Genomic DNA, 26,371 nt, shown 5'->3' with positions numbered 1-26,371 from the left:
TACAAGTATGTATGGTCTAAATATACATGTGAGAACAAGTGTAGTAGGGCTGCACACAATCAGGAGATACCCCATACTGCGACAAACATCTGCCTCATAGATTCTGACAGCTGTACCTCGCAGTGCAGGAAAGGGGATGGAGTGAATAGAACGATACTAGCAGCAATACATTGTATAGTACTGTGCCATGTGAAGCAATTCTAGATCATTACCTTAGCCTGGTTGTCTTATTTTTAGTTTGTATACTCCCCATTAACAATCACTAATATATTTTTTAAAACAATGTTAAACTGCAGGTGGTCTGGCCAAATGTTTTACAACCTTTATAGCAGGTCAAAGATTCGACTTGCTAGGTACTTGGTCATACCAATGCATGTCTATATAAAGTTTGATGTCTTTTTTCATGCTCACATTAAGCCAACACAGTAGACCAGTGTTGTAGTTTTGCTGGAGACACCCTGATTGGGATACGCTGTGGTAGACAGTGCATTACGTTTCCACAAGCAACTAAATTGTGGAGGACAAGCTAACTTTTGTAACAAAACAATAACCATAGGGCTGAAACCTGCACATTATGGCAACCAAAGGCACAATATGGGGGTCTGTAAATTTTTTGTCCCATTGTCTGTCATTTTACTGGACAAGTGCACCATGCTGTGCTATTTTTATAGGCTTACATCTTTAGAGATATTCACACGTGGAAGATACTTGTGTCATAGAGCACTGCACAACATATTGGATTATTATAGGAATCTTAAGTTGAATAACAGGTTAGAAAAGTTTTTTTTCATCCTTTCATAATATCAGACAAAGCTGCAGAGTGCACACCTGGGACCCCTCCCCCGTGATAGTGCAAATAGTACTTCCGAAGTTCCTGTCTGGATGGAGCGGTAGTGCGTATACTTGGCCGTCACTTCAGTTATTGTCTATGGGAGTGCTGAAGATAGCTAAGTACATTGCTCCCGACCACACCATCAGACACATCTGTCTATGGTAGCAAAATCTCTTTAAAAAGAATAAAAATAAGGGTTACTTATTTTCTTGTTGTTAATCATCTTGATAGAACAGCAATGTTGTGAGATCGGTGAGACAAGTAACCATTATTTTTTTTTTTTTTAGGTCTTTTAATATTACTCTTGCCATCCTTCCTATGTGTAATCCTTAGAACAACCCTGGGCAATATCCATCTGGTCACGTATGATAGATAGAACCAGATGGTCACCACATGATTGCTAGCAGTGTGCCACCATATACAGCATCTTAGTTGTCCAATATTTTAGGAATTAATTCTCTAGAAAATTCTAAAAAATATAATAACACAGATGACCTATAATGTAACAGAATGCAGTTACTATTTGTACTTGTGGGTCCTTACATAGAGGCAATAGGTGCCCTTACATTTTATTACCAATGGACTTAAAGTGTCATAAATCAGGTATAAATCATATATAAGACTTTTCTATGGACAGGATACCAAAATACATTGAATATATCCCATTCAGCTGCTGACATGAATGACGGATCCTGAGACAAGTGCTTGGGGACAGAATTTAACAACATGGTTATTAGAGGAGAACCCCTTTAAGTGAATCTTGAAACCCTGAAGACAAGTATTATAATTATTACTTTTTTAAATAGCAGCAATTTCACATCTGCCACAGACGTGACTTTTCTTGAAAGAAGAGTACAACTTGTATTTTTCTTTTTGTATATATAAAGAATCTCCCGAAAAGTAATAAATTTATTGAGACAACTATAACAACCTTCATAAAGTAAGCCTCCCCCTGAACTGCTCTATCCTCACCGTCTCATCCTTCGGGACCAGGAAGATTAATTGCCATGTGATATCATTAACAAAACGGACTTTTGTTTGTGTTCTGCATTATTTTAAGCAGATCTAAACATATTGCGGACATTTAAGTCACTAATGCATGAGCCATTATTCAAGGTATGTAGTGATGGTGTTGGGGGGGGCAAGCCTTAATTAGCAGTTGTCTTTTGTTGTTCTACCAGTTTCTATTCCTATGGGTTTGTCTTCTGCTAAGCAGCGTGAGGTTAGACATGATGGATGATAGCTCAGAATATAGACGAACAAAGAAGAAAGACCGAGTCCCTGGGGATCACCCACAGCTGTAACTTCAAATGCAGTTTTCCACCTCCAGTTTAATAATGAGAGGACACTAACCAAAATAAAGTACTTTTGTGTGTATCTCCTTCGAGTGTGACATGAACAATAAAGGTCTATGGTAAACAGTTTTAAAAGTAACAACACACAGCTCAAGTCATCTAGTGAGGTTACAGATGAGCGGTTCTCAGGGACAAGTCCATTCATTACAAGGAGGAGCTGTCCATCAATCTGCACTCATTTCTGCTTATTGCTCCATTGTGAGAGCCAGTGTAGGTAATGTTACTGTACGCAGGCAGTATACATGCCCTCCTGTGAGTTTGCTAGCATGCAAGGTATAATGCCTAATCTTTGCTCTCTGTATCACCATATATTACTCAGTGGAACTGAACAGTCTTCATTTTTCTGATATATATCACTTTCTGCTCTGGTATAGCCATAATGAATAAAGAAGTTTGCAACTTAGACTTCACACTTGTGTTTTTTTTTTTTTTGTCAGGTTGCTATCTGGTCCAAGTTTTCATCACAGAATCTTTGCACCTCTTTTGGCAGTGCCCGTTTGCCTGGCTCCTGTTGGATTCTGCTCTGAGGAGTAGCCTATTGCATCACCCTGTGCTTTATGGACTGTTTCCGGGGGATCACATGGTTGGGGCTATCCAGTAGGCCTGGTGCCTTATGAACTGTTGTAAATACACTCTGTAGTTTGTCAGGAAACTCCTGATTATAAATTCAGAGAGGATGTTTGTCCAGGACTGCAAGAGGCTGGTCCACATCCTGCTCAGTGACTATGCCATCATGGACAGTCCATACATCAAGGAAAAAGAGTAGTAACATCCCTCTCCTTCCCCTCATGTGTTTTGTCTCAATAAAACTTCGGGCCTGTGACCTCTCCTTCCTACCCCCTTCTTTCCAAACATTCAGCCCCTAACACTGTCTGTAATGCTTTATTGTTTGACTTGTTTTATAAGGTGTGCAGCAATGTTAGTGTAGCATGTGGTATGATGCATAGTGTAGGGACATCTGTCCTCTATGTTGTATTGTTACATCAATTTATTGTGTGCTGCATCCTAGCCTGCACATTTTTACCATGATCAAAAAAACTGATTCTGTTGTAATTAATGAGAAAAATGGAGAAGCACGCAGTGCTACTTTTCTGTCAAAATGATGAACAGGGCAGTGGAACCCATTATAAGTCAATGGAGTCTAACGGGCACTGGTTGTGCCTGTTCTGTGATGGATTCAGGAGCTATATCATTTTTGTTTTTTCTCTTATGTAAGAACACAAAAATGGAAATGACACTGGAACGGACCTGACGAAGACCAGGTAAACATTATCTATATAAAGGAAAATGTGATCTGTCATGGATCCCGTAAAACAGAAGCCACGATGTGAGTGTGAATCAAACAGTGACTAGTTTGTAAGAGTTTGAGAGTTAGCTTTAAAGCGATGGTCTTCATAGGACAGCATCTTTCTGCTGTCGATCAGTTGATTGTCACAGGTTCATCAGCTGGAACAGGAATTTCCTATGATCTGCCTGAATGCAGAGGGGGATAGGATAGTGACTGGGAGGTGTAATGACAAAAAAACTGGATTTAAAGCATCTGATCACAGTTTAGAAGTCATGTGACATATGCATCTGGTTCTTTAGTGCAAATGGACTAGACCGATTCTTATTACAAACTTTTGACATGTCATGGAGCACTATATGCTTCTGCCACTTTGTACTAACAAAACTTTTTAACTGTTGGAAGTTTGTGAAAATTATAGGTGTCCTTAAAGGGGTTTCAAGGATACAACTTTTTTTCTGTCTACCCTGAATGCCAGCATTTAAGGGGGAAAAAAAAGGACTTATCTTCTACTACTCCCCTGGAATCCTGCTCCTGGCCTCTGCAGCCATCCTCTTCCTGCTTCAGGTGGTCGACTTTTCACACTGAGGCTATGCTATTCGCCACCCGCAGCGATGTCCCGCCATGGCCAGCAATTAGCTGAGCCACAGTGTGACAAGTTGACCACGAGAAGAAGGAAGAGGAATGCTGCTGAGGCCAGAAACAGGATACTGAAGTCATAAGTTAACTGGCAGGAAGAGGAATGCTGCTGAGGCTAAAAACGGGATACTGGAGTCACCAAGAAACTGGCAGGAAGAGGAATGCTGCTGAGGCCAGAAACAGGATACTGGAGTCACTAAGAAACTGGCAGGAAGAGGAATGCTGCTGAGGCTAAAAACGGGATACTGGAGTCACCAAGAAACTGGCAGGAAGAGGAATGCTGCTGAGGCCAGAAACAGGATACTGGAGTCACCAGGAAACTGGCAGGAAGAGGAATGCTGCTGAGACCAGAAACAGGATACTGGAGTCACCAGGAAACTGGCAGGAAGAGGAATGCTGCTGAGGCTAAAAAGGGGATACTGGAGTCACCAAGAAACTGGCAGGAAGAGGAATGCTGCTGAGGCTAAAAACGGGATACTGGAGTCACCAAGAAACTGGCAGGAAGAGGAATGCTGCTGAGGCCAGAAACAGGATACTGGAGTCACCAGGAAACTGGCAGGAAGAGGAATGCTGCTGAGGCCAGAAACAGGATACTGGAGTCACCAGGAAACTGGCAGGAAGAGGAACGCTGCTAAGGCTAGAATCAGGATACTGGAGTCACCAGGAAACTGGCAGGAAGAGGAATGCTGCTGAGGCTAGAATCAGGATACTCGAGTCACCAGGGAAGCAGCAGGAGCTATGTCTAGTTTTTTTTTTTTTTTTTTTAAATGCCAGCATTCTGGGCAGACAAAAAAAATAATAAAAAAAATAAAAAAGAGGTATCCCAGAGTAACCCTTTAAAAGCATCACTGTCATTTTTTAACATGTCAAAGACCTGTCACACATTTAGACTCCAAAATACACCAACCACACTCTACGGAGGATCACAGGGTGCTGCCAATAGAGCAATCCACTAGGCTAACATTAAAATATCTATTATTTTTAAAAATGTTCTACGCGTTACTAAACCGGTCTTGTTTCTTCTTCAGGTACAATACAAATGGCAGAGCAACAGATATACCCCCCCCCATATCCCATCACATGACTGGAAATACAAGGGATACTAAAAAAGTTTGTCTTGTACCTGAAGAAGAAACCGGACCGGTTTAGTAACGCATAGTACATTTAAAAAAATAATAAACATTTTAATGTTAGCCTAGTGGATTGCTCTATTGGCAGCACCCTGTGATCCTCCGTGGAGTGTGGTTGGTGTATTTTGGAGTCTATTGTTCACGCCTTTGCAGCGCGTGGGGGAAGGTGCAGCAGCCTTACATGATTACACTCTCATGTGTTGTGCCAGCATTTGCACGACCCTTCTAGGGGAGTTGATCCTTGGCTCAACTGATCTACTTATTTTATCCTAAAGATATCACAAAAGGGAGTGCTTTTTGTTCTTTCATGTCACACATTTAAGATCTGTTGGGGTCTCAGTGTAGAGACCCCCTCTGATCTCTAGATATAGCCAGATGAAGTCTATGGAGCCCAACTCCTGCAATCAGCTTAAAGCGTACCCGTCAGTTCCAACAAAAAACATTTTTTTTTATATATCACTCAGTACCTAATCCTGACCATGTACATGTAATTTTGATGTGTCTAGCATCTTAATTTATTTTTTTATTACACTTTTAATTTAGCTTACTAGTCTGAATTCCTCTCTAAGGGAGGGGGCGTGGCCTCACTGTGCAGGTCTCCGCCCCCTCCCTCAGTATGCTATCTGCTCACATCTCCCCTAGCATTAGCAAAACTACAACTCCCAGCTTGTCCTCACTGACAGTAGCGGTACACAAGCCGACAGTGGGAGGATTTTTCCTCCAGCTGTGAGCCCTGCGCTCACAGCTGTCAATCAAGGAAGTGTGTCCATGACATAGGTGATGATGCATGGACACAGCAGGACTATTATGTGTCCAAGCAGGCAGGTGGGCAGTTGTTTGACTGGCTTTTTCAGTATGAAATACTGAAAATTTTCTAATGAAAGCAATTGCAAAACCTATTGTTTATACATGCTTTACAACATATCAAAAGTTTTTGTATCTGACAGTGCCCATTTAAGCTCCAAGCCAAGGAGTGAAGCACGCTACTGTGAACTTCACTCAGAATTATTTAGAAATTGTTGGGGGTCTCAGCACTGATATGTCAAAAGTATTTATAAATGACATCACTTTAAAGTGACAAAATGTATCAATATAAAGTAACAGTTTAAACTATACAGTCAGATTATCATCTCATAAAGTATAAAAATGTTGATTAACTGTATGAGAAACCTTTTTTAATAAAGACCTCTGGATATGTCAGAAACAAAACACATTAGAACAGCAACCGTAGACTAGACTGTAGTGTGTGTCACGTGATCCACAGTGTTTCCTCTGAATAACAGTAATATACCTACAGTTTCCACTATTATAATATTTGTGTGTATTGTTAAAAACTATATTATTTGGGATAAAACATTTAAGCATATGAGCCTGTTTAATATATTATAGCCCTATCTTTAGTAATATACCTTACAAGTTCATGTATGTACTCACAATAAAATATAAAGACCACCTTCAAGTGACTTCACTTTTTTATATGCCCTAAATTATTACTACATATGATTTCTTGTTCTCATGGCTGTTAGGTTTCTCGTGAGGCCTTTTAATATTTGAGCAGAGCTTAGGATTTTGTGAAGTTTTCATAGGTTTTCCTCCACACTCCAAAAACATGTTCCTATTTAGACTGGCCCTATATGTGAAAATGTCTGAACTAAAATTAAAGAGTAAATGCAATACTATATATAAAATAATATTCAATAATATATAAATTTAAATTTAGATATTCCAGTGCAGGCAGGAGCCAATTCTGTGAGATATTATATATATATATATATATATATATATATATATATATATATATATATGTATATGACATGGAGCTATTGAGAATAAAAACAACAGGTCATGATCATACAAAATAATTATAGAATGACATGAAAACCTATTTTATTATATTCCCTTATGTAAAATGTTCTTTGATTTATAAATCTTGTCTACTATCCTGAAAGAGCTGATATAATCTCAGAAATCTCACAGAGTTAGAGATGCCAAAAAACTCTCAAAGAAAATACTATTTACATTTAGGAATATTACTCTGCAGCACTTCGGAATGAATATGGCAAAAACACCGCAAATCCCCTTTAACACGTTTAGCCCCGAGTGTCAAATATCAGATCGTGTTAAAACGAAGAATAACTACAAAGTACCTGAACTTGGACATCCTTCGATTACAGAATCCTGCTGAGTTGCTGCAGATTGCAGGGCTATAAATGGAAATAAAAGGTAGATCAGCAGAGGATGTGGCAAAGACATCAACCCTGTAAGAATTTTTATACATCAGCGCTTTATTTGCCACAGGGCACTAAAACACATGGAACTCAGTGCCCGCCAACAGCAAAGCAAATCTCACTTCCCACACAAGTAGAGGAGCACAAGTGCTCAATACTATGCTATCCCCTGTCAGGTCTGTCTGAGAGAATTATCCAAGGTCACATTATGACTACAGTGCAGCCTAAAACCTTAAACAATAAAACAGCAGATAAACCAGGTAGTGCACGCACACTGCTCAGCACACACTATGGTTAGACATTTAGTATACCTTGTCCTTGCTGCTGTCCTTGGGAATGCAGGACACTCTGCCCCAGTTCACCGTTCAGCCATAGCTGCATTCTAATAAATGGCTCCCGGCCCTTCTGGGTCAGCTTGCTCCAAGGTTTCGGCCTAGACAGCATGTCGCTGACACTGCCCTGTGACAAGCCCAGCACCTGAAATATCAAACAACATGATTAATCTAAGCGATAATCATGGAAAACTGACATGTTATAGGAGAAGGCAGCAAATAATTGGGTCTTATCTCCTGCAATTCATTTATTATATTGAACATATACACATTACAGGATGAATATCTCCTGCGATTCACATTATAATGTCTGAATATTTAGCACAATAAATAATCATAAAGTGATCCCAAGTGATCAGGGAATTCAGGCAATAATTGTTCAATTTTCCTGCAGCGCCACCACAAGGGAAACTTAGCATTACACTATACCAATTCAAATCATTAGCTTGTCTGTATAATGTAAGAGAGGACAGGTCATCCACAAGGAGAAACACTCCATGCACAGAAGACTTCCCTCCATTAACTTAGAGTTATTTAACTGGGGTATCTTTTCTAAACTAGACAACTCCTTTAAGGGTATGTTTACACATACTGTAAATGCTGCAGATTTAATGCTGTGTAAATCAATATACATAAATAGCTGAACACAGAATAAGATCTGCAGCATATACAGTATCTGTGAACATTCCCAAATAGTGTATATGACTTAACCCCTTAAGGACGCAGCTCATTTTCACCTTAAGGATGCAGCCCTTTTTTGCACATCTGACCACTGTCACTTTAAGCATTAATAACTCTGGGATGCTTTTACTTTTCATTCTGATTCCAAGTGTTTTTTCGTGACATATTCTACTTTATGTCAGTGGTAAATTTTTGTCGAAACTTGCATCATTTCTTTGTGAAAAATTCCAAAATTTTATGAAAAATGTGAAAGTTTAGCATTTTTTTTTAACTTTGAAACTCTCTGCTTATTAGGAAAATGGACATCCCAAATAAATTATATATTGATTCACATATACAATATGTCTACTTTATATTCGAATCATAAAGTTGAAATGTTTTTCCTTTTGGAAGACACCAGAGGGCTTCAAAGTTCAGCAGCAATTTTCCAATTTTTCACAAAATTTTCAAAATCGGAATTTTTCAGGGACCAGTTCAGTTTTGAAGTGGATTTGAAGGGCCTTCAAATGAGAAACTCCCCATAAATGACACAATTATAAAAACTGACCCCCCAAAGTATTCAAAATGACATTCAGTAAGTGTGTTAACCCTTTAGATGTTTCACAGGAATAGCAGCAAAGTGAAGGAGAAATTTTATTACACTCGCATGTTCTTGTAGACCCAGTTTTTGAATTTTTACATGGGGTAAAAGGAGAGAAATCACGGTAAAATTTGTAACCCAATTTCTCTCGAGTAAGGAAATACCTCATATGTGTATGTCAAGTGCACTAGAGGGCTCAGAAGGGAAGGAGCGACAATGGAGTTTTGGAGAGTGAGTTTTAAGAAGCCCCTATGGTGCCAGAACAGCAAAAAAAACAAACAAACACATGGCATACTATTTTGGAAACTACACCCCTCAAGGAACGTAACAAGGGGTCCGCTGAGCCTTAACACCCCACAGGTGTTTGACGACTTTTCGTTAAAATCGGATGTGTACATTTATTTTATTTATTTTTTTCACTAAAATGCTGTTTTTTCCCCAAAATTTTACATTTTTACAAGGGGTAATAGGAGAAAATGTCCCCCAAAATTTGTAACCCCATTTCTTCTAAGTATGGAAATACCCCATGTGTGGATGTTAAGTGCACTGCGGGTGCACTACAATGCTCAGAAGAGAAGGAGTCACATTTGGCTTTTGGAAAGCAAATTTAGCTGAAATGGTTTTTGGGGGCATGCCGCATTTAGGAAGCCCCTATGGTGCCAAAAAAAAACCTCATATGACATACTATTTTGGAAAATACACCCCTCAAGGAACATAACAAAGAGTACAGTGAGCCTTAACACCCCACAGGTGTTTGACGACTTTTCATTAAAGTCGGATGTGTAAATGAAATTTTTTTTTTCACTAAAATGCTGGTTTTCCCCAAAATTTTACATTTTTACAAGGGGTAATAGGAGAAAATGCCCCCCAAAATTTGTAACCCCATTTCTTATGAGTATAAAAATACCCCATGTGTGGACGTCAAGTGCTCTGCTGGCGAACTACAATGCTCAGAAGAGAAGGAGCTCCATTGAGGCTTTGGAGAGAGAATTTGGTTAGAATAGAAGCGGGGGCCTTGTGCATTTACAAAGCCCACCGTGGTGCCAGGACAGTGGACCCCCCACATGTGACCCCATTTTGGAAACTACACACCTCACAGAATTTAATAAAGGGTGCAGAGAGCATTTACACCCCACTGGATTTGATAGATCTTTGGAACAGTGGGCTGTGCAAATGAAAAATTTAATTTGTGGGGTGTAAATGCTCACTGTACCCCTTATTATGTGAGGGGTGTAGTTTCCAAAATGGGGTCATATGTGGGGGGGTCCACTGTTCTGGCACTCTGGGGGCTTTGTAAACACATGTGGCCTTCAATTCCGGACAAATTTTCTCTTCAAAAGCCCAATGGCGCTCCTTCTCATTTGAGCATTGTAGTGCACCCCCAGAGCACTTTACATCCACATATGGGGTATGCTCTTACTCAGAAGAAATGGGGTTATACATTTTGGGGGGCCTTTTTCTTATTCTTATTTTTTTTTTTCATTTTACCATCCAACTTTAACAAAAATTCGTCAAACACCTGTGGGGTGTTAAGGCTCACTATACCCCTTGTTACATTCCGTGAGGTGTGAAGTTTCCAAAATGGGGTCACACGTGGGTATTTTTTTGTGTTTATGTCAGACCCGTATTTGAGGACTAAATTAGGAATTGCATAGGGGTGGACATAGGGGTATTCTACGCCAGTGATTGCCAAACAGGGTGCCTCCAGCTGTTGCTAAACTCCCAGCATGCCTGGACAGTCAGTGGCTGTCCGGAAATGCTGGGAGTTGTTGTTTTGCAACAGCTGGAGGCTCCGTTTTGGAAACACTGCCTTACGAAGTCTTTTATTCTTATTGGGGGGGACAGTGTAAGGGGGTGTATATGTAGTGTTTTACCCTTTATTTTGTGTTAGTGTAGTGTAGTGTTTTTAGTGTACATTCACACAGTGGGGGTTTACGGTGAGTTTCCCACCAGGAATTTGCGCCGCGGCAGAAAATTTGCCGCAGCTCAAACTTGAGGCAGGAAACTCACTGTTAACCCGCCCATGTGAATGTACCCTGTACATTCACATGGGGGGGGGGGGGGGGGGCAAACCTCCAGCTGTTGCAAAACTACAACTCCCAGCATGCACAGACAGACCGTGCACGTTGGGAGTTGTACTTTTGCAACAGCTGGACGCACACTGGTTGGAAAACATTTAACTTTCTTGCTCCTCGCTTTTATGCCGGTATTACAAAGCTCCAGTCCCTAGTGTATGGCGCCTCTGGGTTCAGGGACATGATGTGACATGTCTGATCTGCTTATCAAAAGGGGGCACCATTGCTGCTGCTGATTTATGAACAGCATGTGACATCACACTCCTAAACCTGGAAGCGCTGTACAGTATGGACCAGAGCTCTGTAATACCGGTGGTAGTGCAGAAGGGAGAAAGGTAAGTGTTTGTCTTGTTTTTAATTACACCTTCCCTGAGCAAATACATAAAATACGTGCAGTTGGTAGTAAAAATTCCCATAGAAAACATATGCTGGTCTGGACAGTTCCTAAAATGGACAGAGATGTCAGCAGAGAGCACTGTGGTCATGATGTCAGCAGAAAGCACTGTGTTCCAAAAAGAAAATAATTTCCTCTGTAGTATAAGGCAGCTAATAAGTACTGGAAGGATTAAGATTTTTTAACCCCTTAAGGACTCAGGGTTTTTCAGTTTTTGCACTTTCGTTTTTTTCCTCCTTACCTTTTAAAAATTATAACCCTTACAATTTTCCACCTAAAAATCCATATTATGGCTTATTTTTTGCGTCACCAATTCTACTTTGCAGTGACATTAGTCATTTTACCCAAAAATGCACGGCGAAACAGAAAAAAAAAATCATTGTGCGACAAAATCGAAGAAAAAAACGCCATTTTGTAACTTTGGGGGCTTCCGTTTCTACGCAGTGCATATTTCGGTAAAAATGACACCTTATTATTATTCTGTAGGTCCATACGGTTAAAATGATACCCTACTTATATAGGTTTGATTTTGTCGCACTTCTGGAAAAAATCATAACTACATGCAGGAAAATTTATACATTTAAAAATGTCATCTTCTGACCCCTATAACTTTTTTATTTTTCCACATACAGGGCGGTATGAGGGCTCATTTTTTGTGCTGTGATCTGAAGTTTTTATCGGTATGATTTTCGTTTTGATCGGATTTTTTGATCACTTTTTATAAATTTTTTAATGGTATAAAAAGTGACCAAAAATAAGCTTTTTTGGACTTTGGAATTTTTTTGCGCGTACGCCATTGACCGTGCGGTTTCATTAATGATATATTTTTATAGTTCGGACATTTACGCACGCGGCGATACCACATATCTTTATTTTTTTTTTTATGGGAAAAGGGGGATGATTCAAACTTTTATTAGCGAAGGGGTTAAATGACCTTTATTAACACTTTTCTTGAACCTTTTTTTTGCAGTGTTATAGGTCCCATAGGGACCTATAACACTGCTCACACTGATCTCTCATGCTGATCACGCCTGTGATCAGTGTTATCGGCGCTTGACTGCTCCTGCCTGGATCTCAGGCACGGAGCAGTCAATCGTCGATCGGACACAGAGGAGGCAGGTAAGGGCCCTCCCGGTGTCCTGTAAGCTGTTCGGGACGCCGCGATTTCACCGCGGCGGTCCCGAACAGCCCGACCGAGCAGCCGGGATACTTTCACTTTCACTTCAGACACAGCGGTCAGCTTTGATCGCCGCGTCTGAAGGGTTAATACAGGGCATCACCGCGATCGGTGATGTCCTGTATTAGCCGCGGGTCCCGACCGTTGAAAGCCGCCGGGACCGACCCGATATGACGCGGGGACACCGCGTGACCCCACGGCATATCGCGGGAGCCGGCGGAGGACGTAAATATACGTCCTGCGTCGTTAAGGGGTTAATAGAAGTAATTTACAAATCTGTTTAACTTTCTGGCACCAGTTTATAAAAAATAAAAATAAAGTTTTCCACCAGAGTACCCCTTTAATCTAATGTGTATGGGCAGCTTAGGAGGTCCATTCCATTATTCCCCCAGGGGGCAAACACCACTTTTTCCCAATTTAAATAAATGTGAACACACCACTGATCCAAGTATACACATCTGTGGGGGAAGGGGTGGACACACATGTTGGACAGCTTTGGTTTTTCCTTAATAAACCTGCGATTTTGAGTTTACAAAAAAGGTGCCAATTGTTTAGAAATATGAACATATTAATTGGTACAAAGACATAAGAAGATGCAAAAAACATAATGGAGATAGGTAACCTAGCAAAAGCATGCTCTAGCATGTTTAGAGCAGTCTTTCCCACCCAGTGTGCCTCCAGCTGTTGCAAAACAACAATTCCCAGCATGCCCGGACAGCCGAAGGCTGTCCGGGCATGCTGGGAGTTGTAGTTTTGCAACAGCTGGAGGCACACTGGTTGGGAAAGAGTGGTTTAGAGTATAGGGACCAGCACTACAGCCATGAGTCTGGTAATAAATCTTGCATTCTTTAGTCATAAAAACACTAAAACAAGCCAAAAGCTGCTAAGTATTCTGAATTATTAGCTTATTTCTTAATACTTTCTTGAATGATTGATGTACATTGAACACGTTAATGCTGTATAACAGTGGAGTTGGCCGTTCATATTCTTGTTATGCCAGCAGCTGATTCCCACTGTGACAGACTGGGGGCGCTACCATGCATGTTCGGAGACATTCATAGACAATGTTATCTAGGAGTCTGTGGGCTTAAAAATAAAAATGATATTCCCTAAAAGAAAGCATCTTTCAGCAATTTTCAGACTGGCCGTATTTTCCTGTGCCAACCCTAACATTTATTTATCGTATCTGTGTCAAGTACACGTTTTGACAGTCCAGGAACAACATCTACCGTCTGCCAAAATGGGCTGTGAGCGGCTTCATTGTATGATTTATTAGTGTGTGCCCAAATCAAGACAAATCAAGCAATGACTATATCAAGACCTGCTTATTAGCCATGCCAAGATTTTCTTTGGAAAGCCTTGTGGGTAATAAATAGAACATTGTAATCATAAGGGTAGGAGAAAATAATGCACATGGTGGTTTACCTTTTCCCCGAATATCCTTTGGCAAATTCCATTTTTTGCAAGCTTCTCTTTCACTTGACGGGTTAGCTCAATAGTGTCCACCTCCTGGTACATGTAAACCTCGTACTGCTCTGGTGTAAGCGGAGGGACAGATGGTTTGCTTGGCTTGGCTATAGAGACTGCAGGAGAAGAAGGCAGTGGACTGTTTTGTGGCGTCTCACTACGACTGGCTCCGGTCATGCTAATTTCCGAGCTTTGAGAGTAGGGAGACTCAGCATTAGGCCACTCTTTCCAGTAATCTGAAGACGACGAGGGTCCTTGGAGTTGGTTTCGTTCTGACCTATTCTGATTGATAAGTTTTTCCTTTGTGCAGTTGGTCTCCTCTGTTTTCGGGTCTTCAACCGAGGCAGTGCTTCTCCGGTCATGCTGGACAGTGCTCCACCAATGGTCTTTCCAAACACTACTCCGTCCTATTTCATTTTTTACATGCCTTAGAATGACGGGTGTTGATTCTGTCATGCCATGAAGGTCTAACACTGATGTCTCTGGAGGCTCTTTTTTTACACCAGACATACTATGTAAGGTAGAGATACCAGAGTCTAAGACGGGAGTATGTTTCTTTAGGGACATGGTTAATGGAGAATAAGTAGACACAGAAGAGACAGCAGTGGTGGAGATAATTTTTGGAGAGAGGATGGCAAGGTCAGCTTGGGATAAAGATGCCGTCTTTAAGGCAGGTTCAAAAGCAGCCTGCTGGGCTTCCATCTCTCTCCGTGCTTGTTGTAGAATGGACCGAATAGTGTCATCAGAATTACCACTGCTGCATGCTGAAGGGGGCTGAGCCGGCTCAACTGCAAAAGAAAAGTACAAGTTAAAAAGATAGAATAGAAATAAAGAATGTACATTAAAGGGGTAGTTCAGTGGTGAAAAACGTATCCCCTATCCTAAGGATAGGGGATAAGTTTCAGATCGCGGGGGGTCCAACCACTGGAGGCCCCCCCGCGATCTCTCTGTACGGGGCCCCGGCTTGTTGACCAGATAGCGCGTGTTGACCACTGCACGAAGATGCGACTGACATGCCCCCTCAATACAACTCGATGATAGAGCCGGAGATTGCCGAAGGCAGCGCTCCTGCTCTGCCATAGAGTTGTATTGAGGGGGTGTGTCACCCGCCGCTTCGTGCGGTGGTCAACATGCCCCCTTCCCGCGGGCTGTCAGGGCCCCGTACAGGAGATCGTGGGGGGCCCCAGCGGTCGGACACCCCAGCGATCTGAAATTTATCCCCTATCCTTAGGATAGGGGATAGGTTTTTCACCACTGGATATCTACTTTAGCTATTCAATGAACAATTTATGGTTTTGTTATAACAAAGATTTTATCGCCTGCATATGCTATGTTAATGAGAAACATACCTTAGCGTTAATCATTACCATAATGCCATTTTTAGGTCCTTATATCATGGTTGGAGAGTTATTTTTCTATTACAGTGCTCCAAATCCCCTGCATAAATGTGGAGTTGCAAGGGTTATCCTGGATTAGAAAAACATAGCTGTTTCTTTCCAAAAACAGCATCACTTTTGTCCTCCGTTTGTGAGTGGTATTGCAGCTTGGTTCCATCGCTGGGAATGGCGTGGTGCTGTATTTGGAAGAAAGCTGCTATGCTTTATTACATCCTGAATAACCCCTTTCAAATGATAAAATTCTGACCACCTGCAGTCACCACTAGAAGAAGGTCAGTAACCTACTATATATGGTTTATTATTGCATTTAACGCATTAACAGAATGCTAAAAAGGGGGCAAAATTTTATATAGGTAATCTGACTGCTATAAAGATATTCAGGAAATTCATGAAGACAGAACTGTGGACCCATTTAAAAAAATAAAAAAATAAAATGAAAATTGTTTAAATGTGGAATAAAAAAATGAAATTTGAAAAACAATGAAAAGATTTACAGCGTTCTTGATCATTACCACCATTTCTGGCTAAAACTGGTCATACACTTGACAGTTGTTGGCTGAACACTTGTTTGGCCAACAGCTAATCCTCCTAAACCCACTTCCGTACACAAGTCAGCATGGCTTGGTCTGGTGTGCATATGGTTCTGAAAGGGAAGAGAACGGTAAGACCAGGCAACTTCTTCCCATAGAACAAAAGGATCAGTCATGTTGTAACCAAAAGCCTTTTCCTCCCTTGAACAGCTACCATCAGGGAGGGAAAGTGGGACGTTAAATGGTCAGCTGAGCCCAAATCAGCGGGATCAGAAAGCATTAAAGTGTATGTCCAGCTTAAAGAAGAACTATTTTTTTTTTGCTTATATAGTACAGCAAAGGCTTTTATTAGAGAATAATGTAGAGGTTCTTGTGTATGCCTGGTGCCTATTTTTAGCTCATGTGGCAGACATGACCTATATAATCCCACTCGAGGTGCTTTATGAAGTACTGACCCAGGACGGACCACTTCCTCTGACACATTAAGTCATTTTGTGGGTTAGACTGGTGATCAAATGACCAATTTTGCGTAATAAAGTGCATAGATGTTGCTGTGCTGCAATGAAACAAATGGCGCTGTATGACTAGTGTTGGTGAGTGTGCATGATATGGGGAAAAGTGCAACACAAAATCCAGAGTGCTTCTTTAAAGGTCTGCAGTACAATAAAAAGAAGAAACAGTGGAGAAACCCTTTAAGCTTATCTCATGCACATCACTTCCCTCATGTTTCCTTTAAACACCATTCAGAATACTTATAATGTGCCAAATTTAGGCAATACATATAAAAGGGAAAAAAAGCTGACAATGGGGGAGAGAGAACTAAAGGTAGACTCACCAGTCTTCAGCACCTGCAGCTCTCTTTTGGCTTGCTCTAGAATAGACTTAATGGCTTCATCTGAGCCTGTCTCTGAGGTTCTGATCCGTGTAGTAATATTTCCTACAGTAACAATATTAGCAAAGCACAACATTCAGGACATGTATGTAAAACAGAACAATACAGATCAGAAAAAAAAGATCCAAAAAAGTCAAAGTATCTTACTGAAATGTTAGTAAATGGCCAGATATTTACTAGCACGTGGGCGCCTTACTCATTATTGATCATCTCCCATGATGCTCAGCCAGAGACCCTATGGCCCTGCACTAGCAGATAAACGTCTTTATGAATTACCTCCTAATTCTTTGTCCTTGTGTAACATCACTCCTCACTCTCCGTCATGTGCAGCAAGGCAATGCTTTACACAATGTAACTGAATGCAGATCACGCTGCCATCATTTTATAAGCGACCTGTCAATCAGGCCAAGTCGATTAGGGCCTAAGTGCTCTTTCTCTCTCCAAACTGAAGTTTGTTGGAAACAGGATATTGAACACATCAACAAATGCAGGATATTTGGCCAGACTGTAAAATCTGTTTGCCAAGTTTCGATCAAGTAAAAACTATTTTTAGCTGTCACTGGTTTAAACTGTGCTGGAAATGCTAATGAGTTGTAATCGTATATCTTCCTGGCACGGCTGCGCCAAGGTGCAACACTAATCATGTGGTTTGTACAGACGGCACAGGAGTCCGTGCTGCATGTAACTTGTAGTACTGATACAGCTGACTCGTGGAAATATAAGAGCATTAACAGTAGATGTGAGGACAGGATCATTTTAGGTGGTTTAAATAATCTACTTTTGTTACCCTGGTTTTGCCAGCACTACTGTATCTGTGCTGGCACATTTTTGGTTTGCTTTTTTTTGGCCAACTACTAGCCTAGCACTTTTAATGACAGTTCAGTCAAGTTGGTGAAACACATCCATTAGGACTAGAGATAGTAGGAATGATGGCCCTGTACTCAACACTTTATGAAGTGTTCATATTGACAAAAGAGCTGGCATTACCCTAATGCCCAGTCAGGCCCCTACAAATAATCTGTTGTACGGACAATTCCTTACAGTTGTCCATCAAAATGCTGCTTTTTTTCAAATTAAATTAGCCCCCCTCGGAGATAGAAAATTGTGTTATCTAGAGGCTATGTGGTAGATGTTTGCAAGTCTAATAGGTTAACTATAAAGGGTCAAGGTAGAGATTTTTACTTGGAGACCATGTTAGAACCTGTCATAACTTTTATGCTCCCGAAGTCATCAGGGTGGTCCCCAGTGGCTTGTACCTGCCCCGGCCACCATAACTAATACATCTCTCCTAATATTCCTCAGGGAGAGAACTGTCAATCAAGGCTGGCAGGGAGGGGAGAAGAAAGGGGAGGGGTCCCCATCAATGAACTGCCCCTTGAATACATCTACGTGCATTACATATGGACAAGTGTTGTCAAATAAGACAACCTCTTCAAAAAAAAAAGAGTACTGCAGTGTAGGGCAACTTATCCCCTATACAAACTTTAGGGGCTAAGTAGATACAGTCAAGAGTGAGCCTGGCACCACCCACACTATACTATTGAAGCCAATGGTTCCGTTAAACACCGGAGGACGGGAGGGTTGGCAAATACACCGCTCTAGTGGTGAAACTCAAAGAAGCAGGCCTGTGTAAACTGTACATAATTTGAAAAAGAAAATGCAATGAGTACACTCACCCTCTGAGCTCTTTTCTAAGATGAGCCTGATAAAACCCCGAACGGCGCGAAAAGGCTACCGTCACCCAGTTGAAGACGGTCCTGAACTAACTGCTCTGCACTTTACTGCACGGAGGCGTTGTGTTATGGTCATCTTAGAAGAGCTAGGAGGGGGAGTGCGCTCATTTTATTTTCTCTTTCAAGAAACTTAAAGGGTGTGATAGCTGACCAGCCCTGTCTCTCCTCTCCTCATGGTACAATCTCCATTGGAGTGCACGGAGCCCCCTCCGGCAATCAGACACTTGTTCCCTATCCATGGCCAAATAAATCTAAGCATAAAGGGGTATCCGGGACTCTGTTTATCCTGATGATATTAGATCGGTGGCAATGTGACTCATGACACCCCCTGCTGATCTGTAGGGGCCATAGTACTCTATTGAGTGCAGTCTCCCCCTCATTGTTCATGAAGCGCAATTCTGTAGTGGTGGCTTTTTCTGGTATTACAGGTTACATCATTATCCAATTCTAACACCAGGCACAGGCACGACTAAAAGAACAGTAGGTAGATCCCAAAACAGTGGTGAATCCCAAAATGCAGCGGCTCCTTGAAACAGAAGATCGGCGGCTCGGTGTTGAGAGTTGGACCCCCACCGATCAAACATCCTATGGTCTGGCCATTCATTTTGAAGCCCCAGATTAACCCTTTAAGATAAAGATTGATGCTAGTGATTGCATTTTTCAGATAAAAATCCAGCTATTTTCCTGTTACATAGATGATTGTTTTTCAGCTTTTACCGTTAACAAAAAGGCCCATTATCAGAGCGGGGTGAGCGCATAACATTTACACAAGCGGTTTTGCAATGTCAAAGAATGCTGACAAATACATATTTAAATTGCCGCTTATTGTTGCCTTCACGTATTTCTTAATGTTACTGTATTGTCAGCACATTAACCGAATCTAAAAAGTAAGCTGCTGCATAGGGCAGAGCTATGACAAGCAGTCAGAAAAAAATTCATTCTATACTTTGCAGGATCTTTGAACTGAATACATCGGAGATAATGCAGAGAGCGTCTCTCGCTACGTAAATACGAATTTCGGCAGGGATTCTATAGGCAGGCTGTGGCGTACAACATCAACAACATATCGTACGTAGCCGGATTAGAATTTTTTATGCAGTAAGGTCAGTGTTTCCCAACCAGGGTGCCTCCAGCTGTTGCAAAACTACAACTCTCAGCATGCCCGGACAGCCGTTGGCTGTCCGGGCATGATGAGAGTTGTAGTTTTGCAACACACTGATTGAAAAAATACTGCAATAGATATATATAATTGGATCAGATTATTACGACCCCATACAAAACATTGTAGCAAGGCAGAGATTTTTGTTGTCTTTTACGTTGTTTTCGTTGTCTTTTATCTCTTATTTATAGCCCTCCTCCCCCCATAGCTAACGTAGTGACCTAGAAACAGGTTGCCTTGTAAAAGTGTCCTGATCCTCCGGTGTGTAATACCCTGTGTTTTATGCGCCCGTGTTTTATACTTACTACAGCTGTTTTTCTATCAGATTCCAGGCCAGAATGAAATGCCACAAGTCTGACTACACAGAGCAGAGTGAAAGCAGAACGGGCTGGCTACAAACATAGAGACACCTGCTTGTCACGTACCTTCAGACCCATTTCTTCTTTTCGGTACTTCCTGAAATAGTCTGTTCAGGTTCTGGCCTGGATTCTCTGTTGAAAAACAAGTTTGGTAAGAACAAAACAATCGGGGGGGAAGAGGGAGGATGTCAGCTTGGTAATGTCATGGGCTACGTTACATGATAGGATGGAAAATCTAATGTTGGTGAAGGCAAAGATGGTGGAAGGGTTACTCACAAACACCCTAAACTACGACAATGGATGCCCCATACGGGTGTATGCCACATACACTGTGTTATAAGGCGCATCAATTGTATCCATCTTAAAGAAAAAGTGACCCTGTTGCCCATAGTGACCAAATGGAGACCACACTTCATTCTGTTAATGTTACTAAGAAAATGGCACTAGAATTCCATCTGCTAGGGGCAACAGACCCTCTTAGTCCCCTAAGATAGCACTGATCTTCCAGGCTTTAAATAGTTACCAAAGAAGTGCATACATACAGATGCAGCAGAGCTGAGCTGGATTTGACATGTCTCGTCGTGGTATCTCCGGGAAATCTGAGAATCTGTCAGCAGCTTTACCCGCACTAACCTGTTTATATAGGTTATAATGCGGATGGTTCTGATTGTAACACAGGTTACCTTTTCCAAATCTGCCACGTCACTCTGGAGATTATAAAAAAATTAATAATAATAATATCTTCTTGGTGCACTCAGGGAGTTCCCTAAGCCCCTTGGAGCACCGTTCTGTCCACACTTTCGTAAATAATCATCTTCTCTGCAGCATGTCGCAGCACGTTCTGTGACCTGGGGAAGGCAGCGCATGCACACTCGCAGTACAGGGCGGTACATGAGGACGTGGACACAGCGTGGGCTATAGAGAATAAGATGAATATTTTTAAGAAGGCTAGATCACAGGAACCAGCTGGCTGGGCAGAACAGTGCACCAAGAGGCTGGGGGCAGTGCACCAAAAAGATCATTCGCATATCTGGATATCTCTATATATTTCCAGAATGGTGTAACAGATTTGTAAAGGGTATTACATCAACATCACCTGAACTATTACCAATCAGCATCACCTGCACTATTACTCTGTATTAAAGGGGGTACTCCTCTGTCCGTGTCAGGAACTGTCCAGAGCAGAAGAAAATCCCCATAGCAAACCTCTCCTGCTCCAGACAGTTCCTGACAGGGACAGAGGTGTCAGCAGAGAGCACTGTGGTCAGAATGGAAAGAACTACACAACTTCCTCTGAAGCATACAGCAGCTGATAAGTATAGGAGGGCTGAGGATTTTTAAACAGCAGAAAGGTATACAGATTTATAAATTACTTCTACCAGTTGATTTGAAATTTTGTTTTCCACCGGAGTACCCCTTTAACAGGTTAGTAGGGGTGATGGTTCTGACAGATTTCCTTGAAAGAACCAAACTGGACACAAATAACGCAGCATTATGCACCTCCCCGGTTCCCAACTGCTGCCATTCAGATGCCAATCCCTACTGACCTTCAACTTCCTGGCCTGCTCTCGACACACAGGAAGTAACCCCCATTTTCTCCATGTCCCTGTGTATTAAGACGAGACCAGTAAGCGGAGACCAGCAGGTATTCAGAGAATGCCGGGGGGTTAAGGAAAGTGAATCATTTTAGTTTTTTTTTACCCAGTCTGACCCTTTTAAAAAGAAATATTTGCAATCTATAGAAAAGATATGTCCAGTGATAGAATTAGCTCTGCTACACGTACATAACAGTTTGCATCTGTCTTTTATATAGAGTTTGAGAAATCCAGGAGCCAGGTAACCAGGATGCCATAACACCACAAATAATTTGTATATAAGTGACTGACTTCTGAAAACATCATATTACCTTCTGGATTAGACTAACTGGCTCCTGTATTCGGAGATGATTTATTTCACCGTGCCAGAGAAATGTCATCAGCTTGTATTAGAAAGTCTTGTATATTTTAAAGAACCTCAGGGCTGTGCTAAAATAAGCCCAAAATTCCCATTTATAAAAAGACATACTAACACTACTACAAAATTATATATACTTCTAGCCCCGCTGCAACTGTGTGTGGTCGGTAGAATAATGCACAAAGGCTGAAGAGGGGGTGATCCAATACACACTTTGCCAGCCATGGCCGATCGCAATCTTTGGGGGTCATCATCCGCTGCAACTCCCTGCCAAGTGCCAGATGTTACTGCCTTAATCCTATTTGTACCTACAGACATGCTACAATAGCTGCAGTAATATAGGGGTGAGCGACCTGATAAAACAGCACATGTGGTCCTGAAACACCTTTCCCGCACGTGAGAGTATTCCTATTAAAATTTATGTGATCTTAATCAGAGCAAAATGTGGGAGATAATCACAGATAAATGGCATCGGCCACAGTCTACATGGTACATTGTGTGCTGGAGCTGGATTAAGTCAGCCGCACAGAGAACAAAAGCGTAAAAAAAATGGAAATACAAGTCTAAAGTTTTGTGTGAAAATGGAAAACTGCCTTCATGGTTATTAATACCTATTACAGATAAGAAATATAATATTTAGAGATAATCCTTTAATGATGGAACATAGGGATTCATTACAAATAGTTACATCTTATGGCCTTTTCTTCCAACTTTAGTGTTTTATAAATATATAGTACAGTATGTAGAGTTTCATAAGGTATTTAAAAACCTAAATCCACTCAAAAATGTAGGTGTATCTGCAGACGTGCTCATAAGGCTCAGATAATATGGGGAACTATTGATGGTGTATGAAACAAATGGCTCTATTTAATTTTTTCTCTTAAGGCCATGTTTACACGGTGGAAAATCCGTGGAATGTGTGCCCGAAAACAGAGGCGGCCATTACACAAATTTGCATGTGGCGTCAATGGTAGGACTGCTCAGAAATGCATATACACAGACAGCCATGCATTTCCGAGCGCAATCCTCAGAAATAGACATGTTCATTGTTTTTGTGTACATTGAGACACGCCGTGTGCACAGTATAGCAGAATCTCATTGAAATTAATGGGACTCTGCTGCAGCAGAATTTCCAAGCAGAATATTTCCACAGAATTCCGCTTGCAAATTCCACCGCGTGAATAGGGGGTTTCCAGACTTAAATAATTTACTATCTGTCCATAGGTTAGGTGATAAAGGTGATTCCTGTGGCAGTTTATCTGCATTTCTCTTTCCCACAAACAATATTTTTGTTTGTTTGAGATGTTTAAAACACAATATGATCTAGGGTATACTGTTTTTTTTATGGTGTTTCTCATACGCTTCTTTTAAGGACATGTGAACACTAGTATAAAAAACACACAAAAAAATGTAAGAATAAAAAGAAACAAAAAACACAGAATACTTCTAAAATACATAAAATTCCTGGCATTTTCTATAAGCTTAAAACAAAAAATGCTGAAAAAATTGCATGTGAAGGAACCTAAAAGGACATATTTCATCTGAATGACTTCTAGTGAACTGACAGTTTGCACTACATGTCAGAAAAACTTCATACGGTAATTCAGTAGAAGGGAGAACTAAATTCAAGCAAAAATCACAAGGTTATAATGCAGATGTATGCACACATGCTGTGCACATACATGTGTCTGTAACAATTCATGGCTTCTGTGTAGTCATCTTCCAACCAGTTGAAGTCGTTTTTGGTAATTTTGGTCATTTTTTCAACAGTAAGAGGAGCGATCCAGAGCTCAAATGATCTGTATAAGCTTTGTACTTTATTATAAATCCACTATAAACAGAGAGGTATACACTTCTCATACAAGGCAAAGAAGTGCTCGACATGTTTCAGGGGGTTAGCCCTTAGTCATAAGCATGCTAATGAATAAGGGGTAATCTCCCTTCCGAAATGTACCACACATTTTTTAACAAGTGTAAAACTCCCTGTTTTTAATGGATTTATAATAAAGTACAAAGCTTTTACAGATCATTGGCGAACTGGATCTTTCTTGGGGAATTCCCATTAGCCATGCACCTGTGGTTTGTCTGGATGCTTCAAACAGATCCTCAAGTGGTAAGTTGACTAATCTCAATGTTTATTTAGCATTTAGCTATGTCAGTAGGGACAAAGCACTAACCAGGTTAAAAAAGTTGACTGGGGTAAGCAAGGCTGCTTTCTTCCTAAAAATCAGTGCCAGACTGTGTGGTATTGCAACTCAGCTCCAACTCTGTGAATGAAGCTGAGCAATGCCGCACACAACCTGTGAAAGGGTATGGCATTGGTTTTTTGGACACAGAAAAACTATTTATTATTATGTCATCTACCTATATCATTACTATTGATGAAGAAATCAGACTTTGTGACTAGCGATGGCATATTAAAAACTTCATAAGACTACAAAATAATATTAGTCTGTAGGTACAAAGCATTCTGGATTTGTAAAGGGTTAGTCTGGCTCCTGGATTAGACTGTCTGGCTTCTACGTCTTATAATGACACATCAGAATAGGTATGTGTGGCACACCACTGCACCCAATGTCTAAGCATAATATATTAGTCACTTGGGTCTATGAAGATGATGGCTGTACAATGAAGAATTCTGAAAGTGTGATGTGTTGGAAATGATTAGGAAGACTAGAAAGACTTTAGGAACACTGCACTCACCTCTTTGTCTGCCTTGTATACTCCGCAGTGCGAGGATGTTCTGCTCGTCAGAGAGGAACTGCTTCATCTTGTGGAAAGGCTCCTTGCCCCGTACAGTTAGTTTATTCCATGGTTTGGGTCTGGCCAATATCTCACTCACAGACCCCTGTGATAGTCCTAGTACATAATGTCCAAAGATACGTTGCCCAATATTGTGCTTGATCAACTGCTCTTTCACTTGACGTGCAATTTCTGCAGTGTCTATTTCTTCGCCTTCTGAGACGCTCCCAGCGCTCTCCGACTGGCTTGGTGAAGGAGCCATGCCGTTTACATCCGGACTTGGCTGTTGTAATGGACTTTGGGAAGATATGGAGTTTGTGCTGAAGTGACCTGTTGAAAAAAGCATGCTTGTGCTTCCTGCTTCCTGCATTGCCTTGGAGTAGAAGGACTGCATAAGCTGTCGCTGGAGAAGTGAATTTAGTGCAAATTTTCCCGTGGAGGCCAAGGGTAAAGAAGGGCTTGCAATGGATGAGCTGAAAAAGTCTTGGTTTAAACCCGTTGGTGAGAACTGATGTGTACCATTAGTATTGGAAGCCTGCTCCCCTACGTTGCGGAGCAACTGAGAGGGAGGGGAGGCCGGCAAGGTTGCAGGACGCTGAGTTTCATGCTGGTCTTTCCCTTTTCTCCTGGCTGACCCTACAAGAAAGGTCAAACATAATGCATTATGGGGGGATTAAAAAAAAAGGGAAAAACCAAGATAAAAACGCAATGTTTGCCCCACAAAGTGAAAAAGTGCATATTTTTTTTTTTTTTTTTAAAGGGCCAATTAGGTTTTTAAATTGAATTTTCAGTAAGCCAAACTAGGCCCCCAAAACAAACAACATGCATTTCATGTTTGCACCTTTCTTGTACAGTTTGTTGCAGCCTGGAGAACACCTATGACAGATGATTGCACTTCACTTCTCAATCACAAATCATATATTACAAGATTATGTCATGATACGGAATCCTGGACAATGACATGGTCTTATAGCATACAACTTCAAGTCAACGTGTGGCCCCGCAGCAAACATTTACACTTCAGAGCAGCTGACTGTAAGCAGTTGAATAAAAAAAACCAGCGTTACAATGATGGAATATCACAGTCAGAACATGTTTCACGGAAGAATCTGCCAATCACAACCAAACTGTACAGCGCCGTTCTCTAAAGACGCTGCATGTCCATCAGAATGGAACCATTAGAATCTACTTAACCCTTAATAATGACTATTAATCAGACCAATGGGAAGCATTATCACTGTATATACCAGCTCTCTATTCCCATTATCCCACCTTCCTCCTACGGCAGAGGAGACAACAAGCTTGTAACGCGGCCCTACACCAGCTTACATAACCGCTATTTTCTAAGGTAATTAGTCTTTTCTTTTTTAACACAATGCCACGGAGGTCCTGAAGATGTATTCTATTCTCCGGCTCGCACTCCTTACAAGT

The 26,371-nt window shown here is 41.2% G+C and overlaps 1 protein-coding gene across 3 annotated transcripts in view; it reads right to left on the bottom strand.

Moving 5' to 3' along the window:
- The window catches only part of CUX1 (cut like homeobox 1), a 421,420-nt gene that overhangs the window by 129,557 nt on the left and 265,492 nt on the right, over positions 1-26,371 (bottom strand). The window contains exons 15-20 of one of the 3 annotated variants that reach the window (XM_056558499.1): positions 24,902-25,576; positions 20,312-20,377; positions 16,938-17,039; positions 14,134-14,963; positions 7,781-7,946; positions 7,389-7,445 (exon numbers count right to left, since the gene is read on the bottom strand). The exons of 1 other annotated variant lie outside the window; for it this stretch is intronic. In XM_056558499.1, coding sequence (XP_056414474.1) covers positions 7,389-7,445; positions 7,781-7,946; positions 14,134-14,963; positions 16,938-17,039; positions 20,312-20,377; positions 24,902-25,576 — 1,896 coding nt within the window. The remainder of the gene's footprint in view (positions 1-7,388; positions 7,446-7,780; positions 7,947-14,133; positions 14,964-16,937; positions 17,040-20,311; positions 20,378-24,901; positions 25,577-26,371) is intronic. One more of the 3 variants, XM_056558500.1, reaches the window with a different exon arrangement.

Source organism: Hyla sarda, chromosome 2 (assembly GCF_029499605.1).
Source record: "Hyla sarda isolate aHylSar1 chromosome 2, aHylSar1.hap1, whole genome shotgun sequence".
Taxonomy (NCBI): domain Eukaryota; kingdom Metazoa; phylum Chordata; class Amphibia; order Anura; family Hylidae; genus Hyla; species Hyla sarda.
The sequence above is the reverse complement of the archived record's forward strand: the minus strand, read 5'-3'. Positions and strand labels throughout refer to the sequence as shown.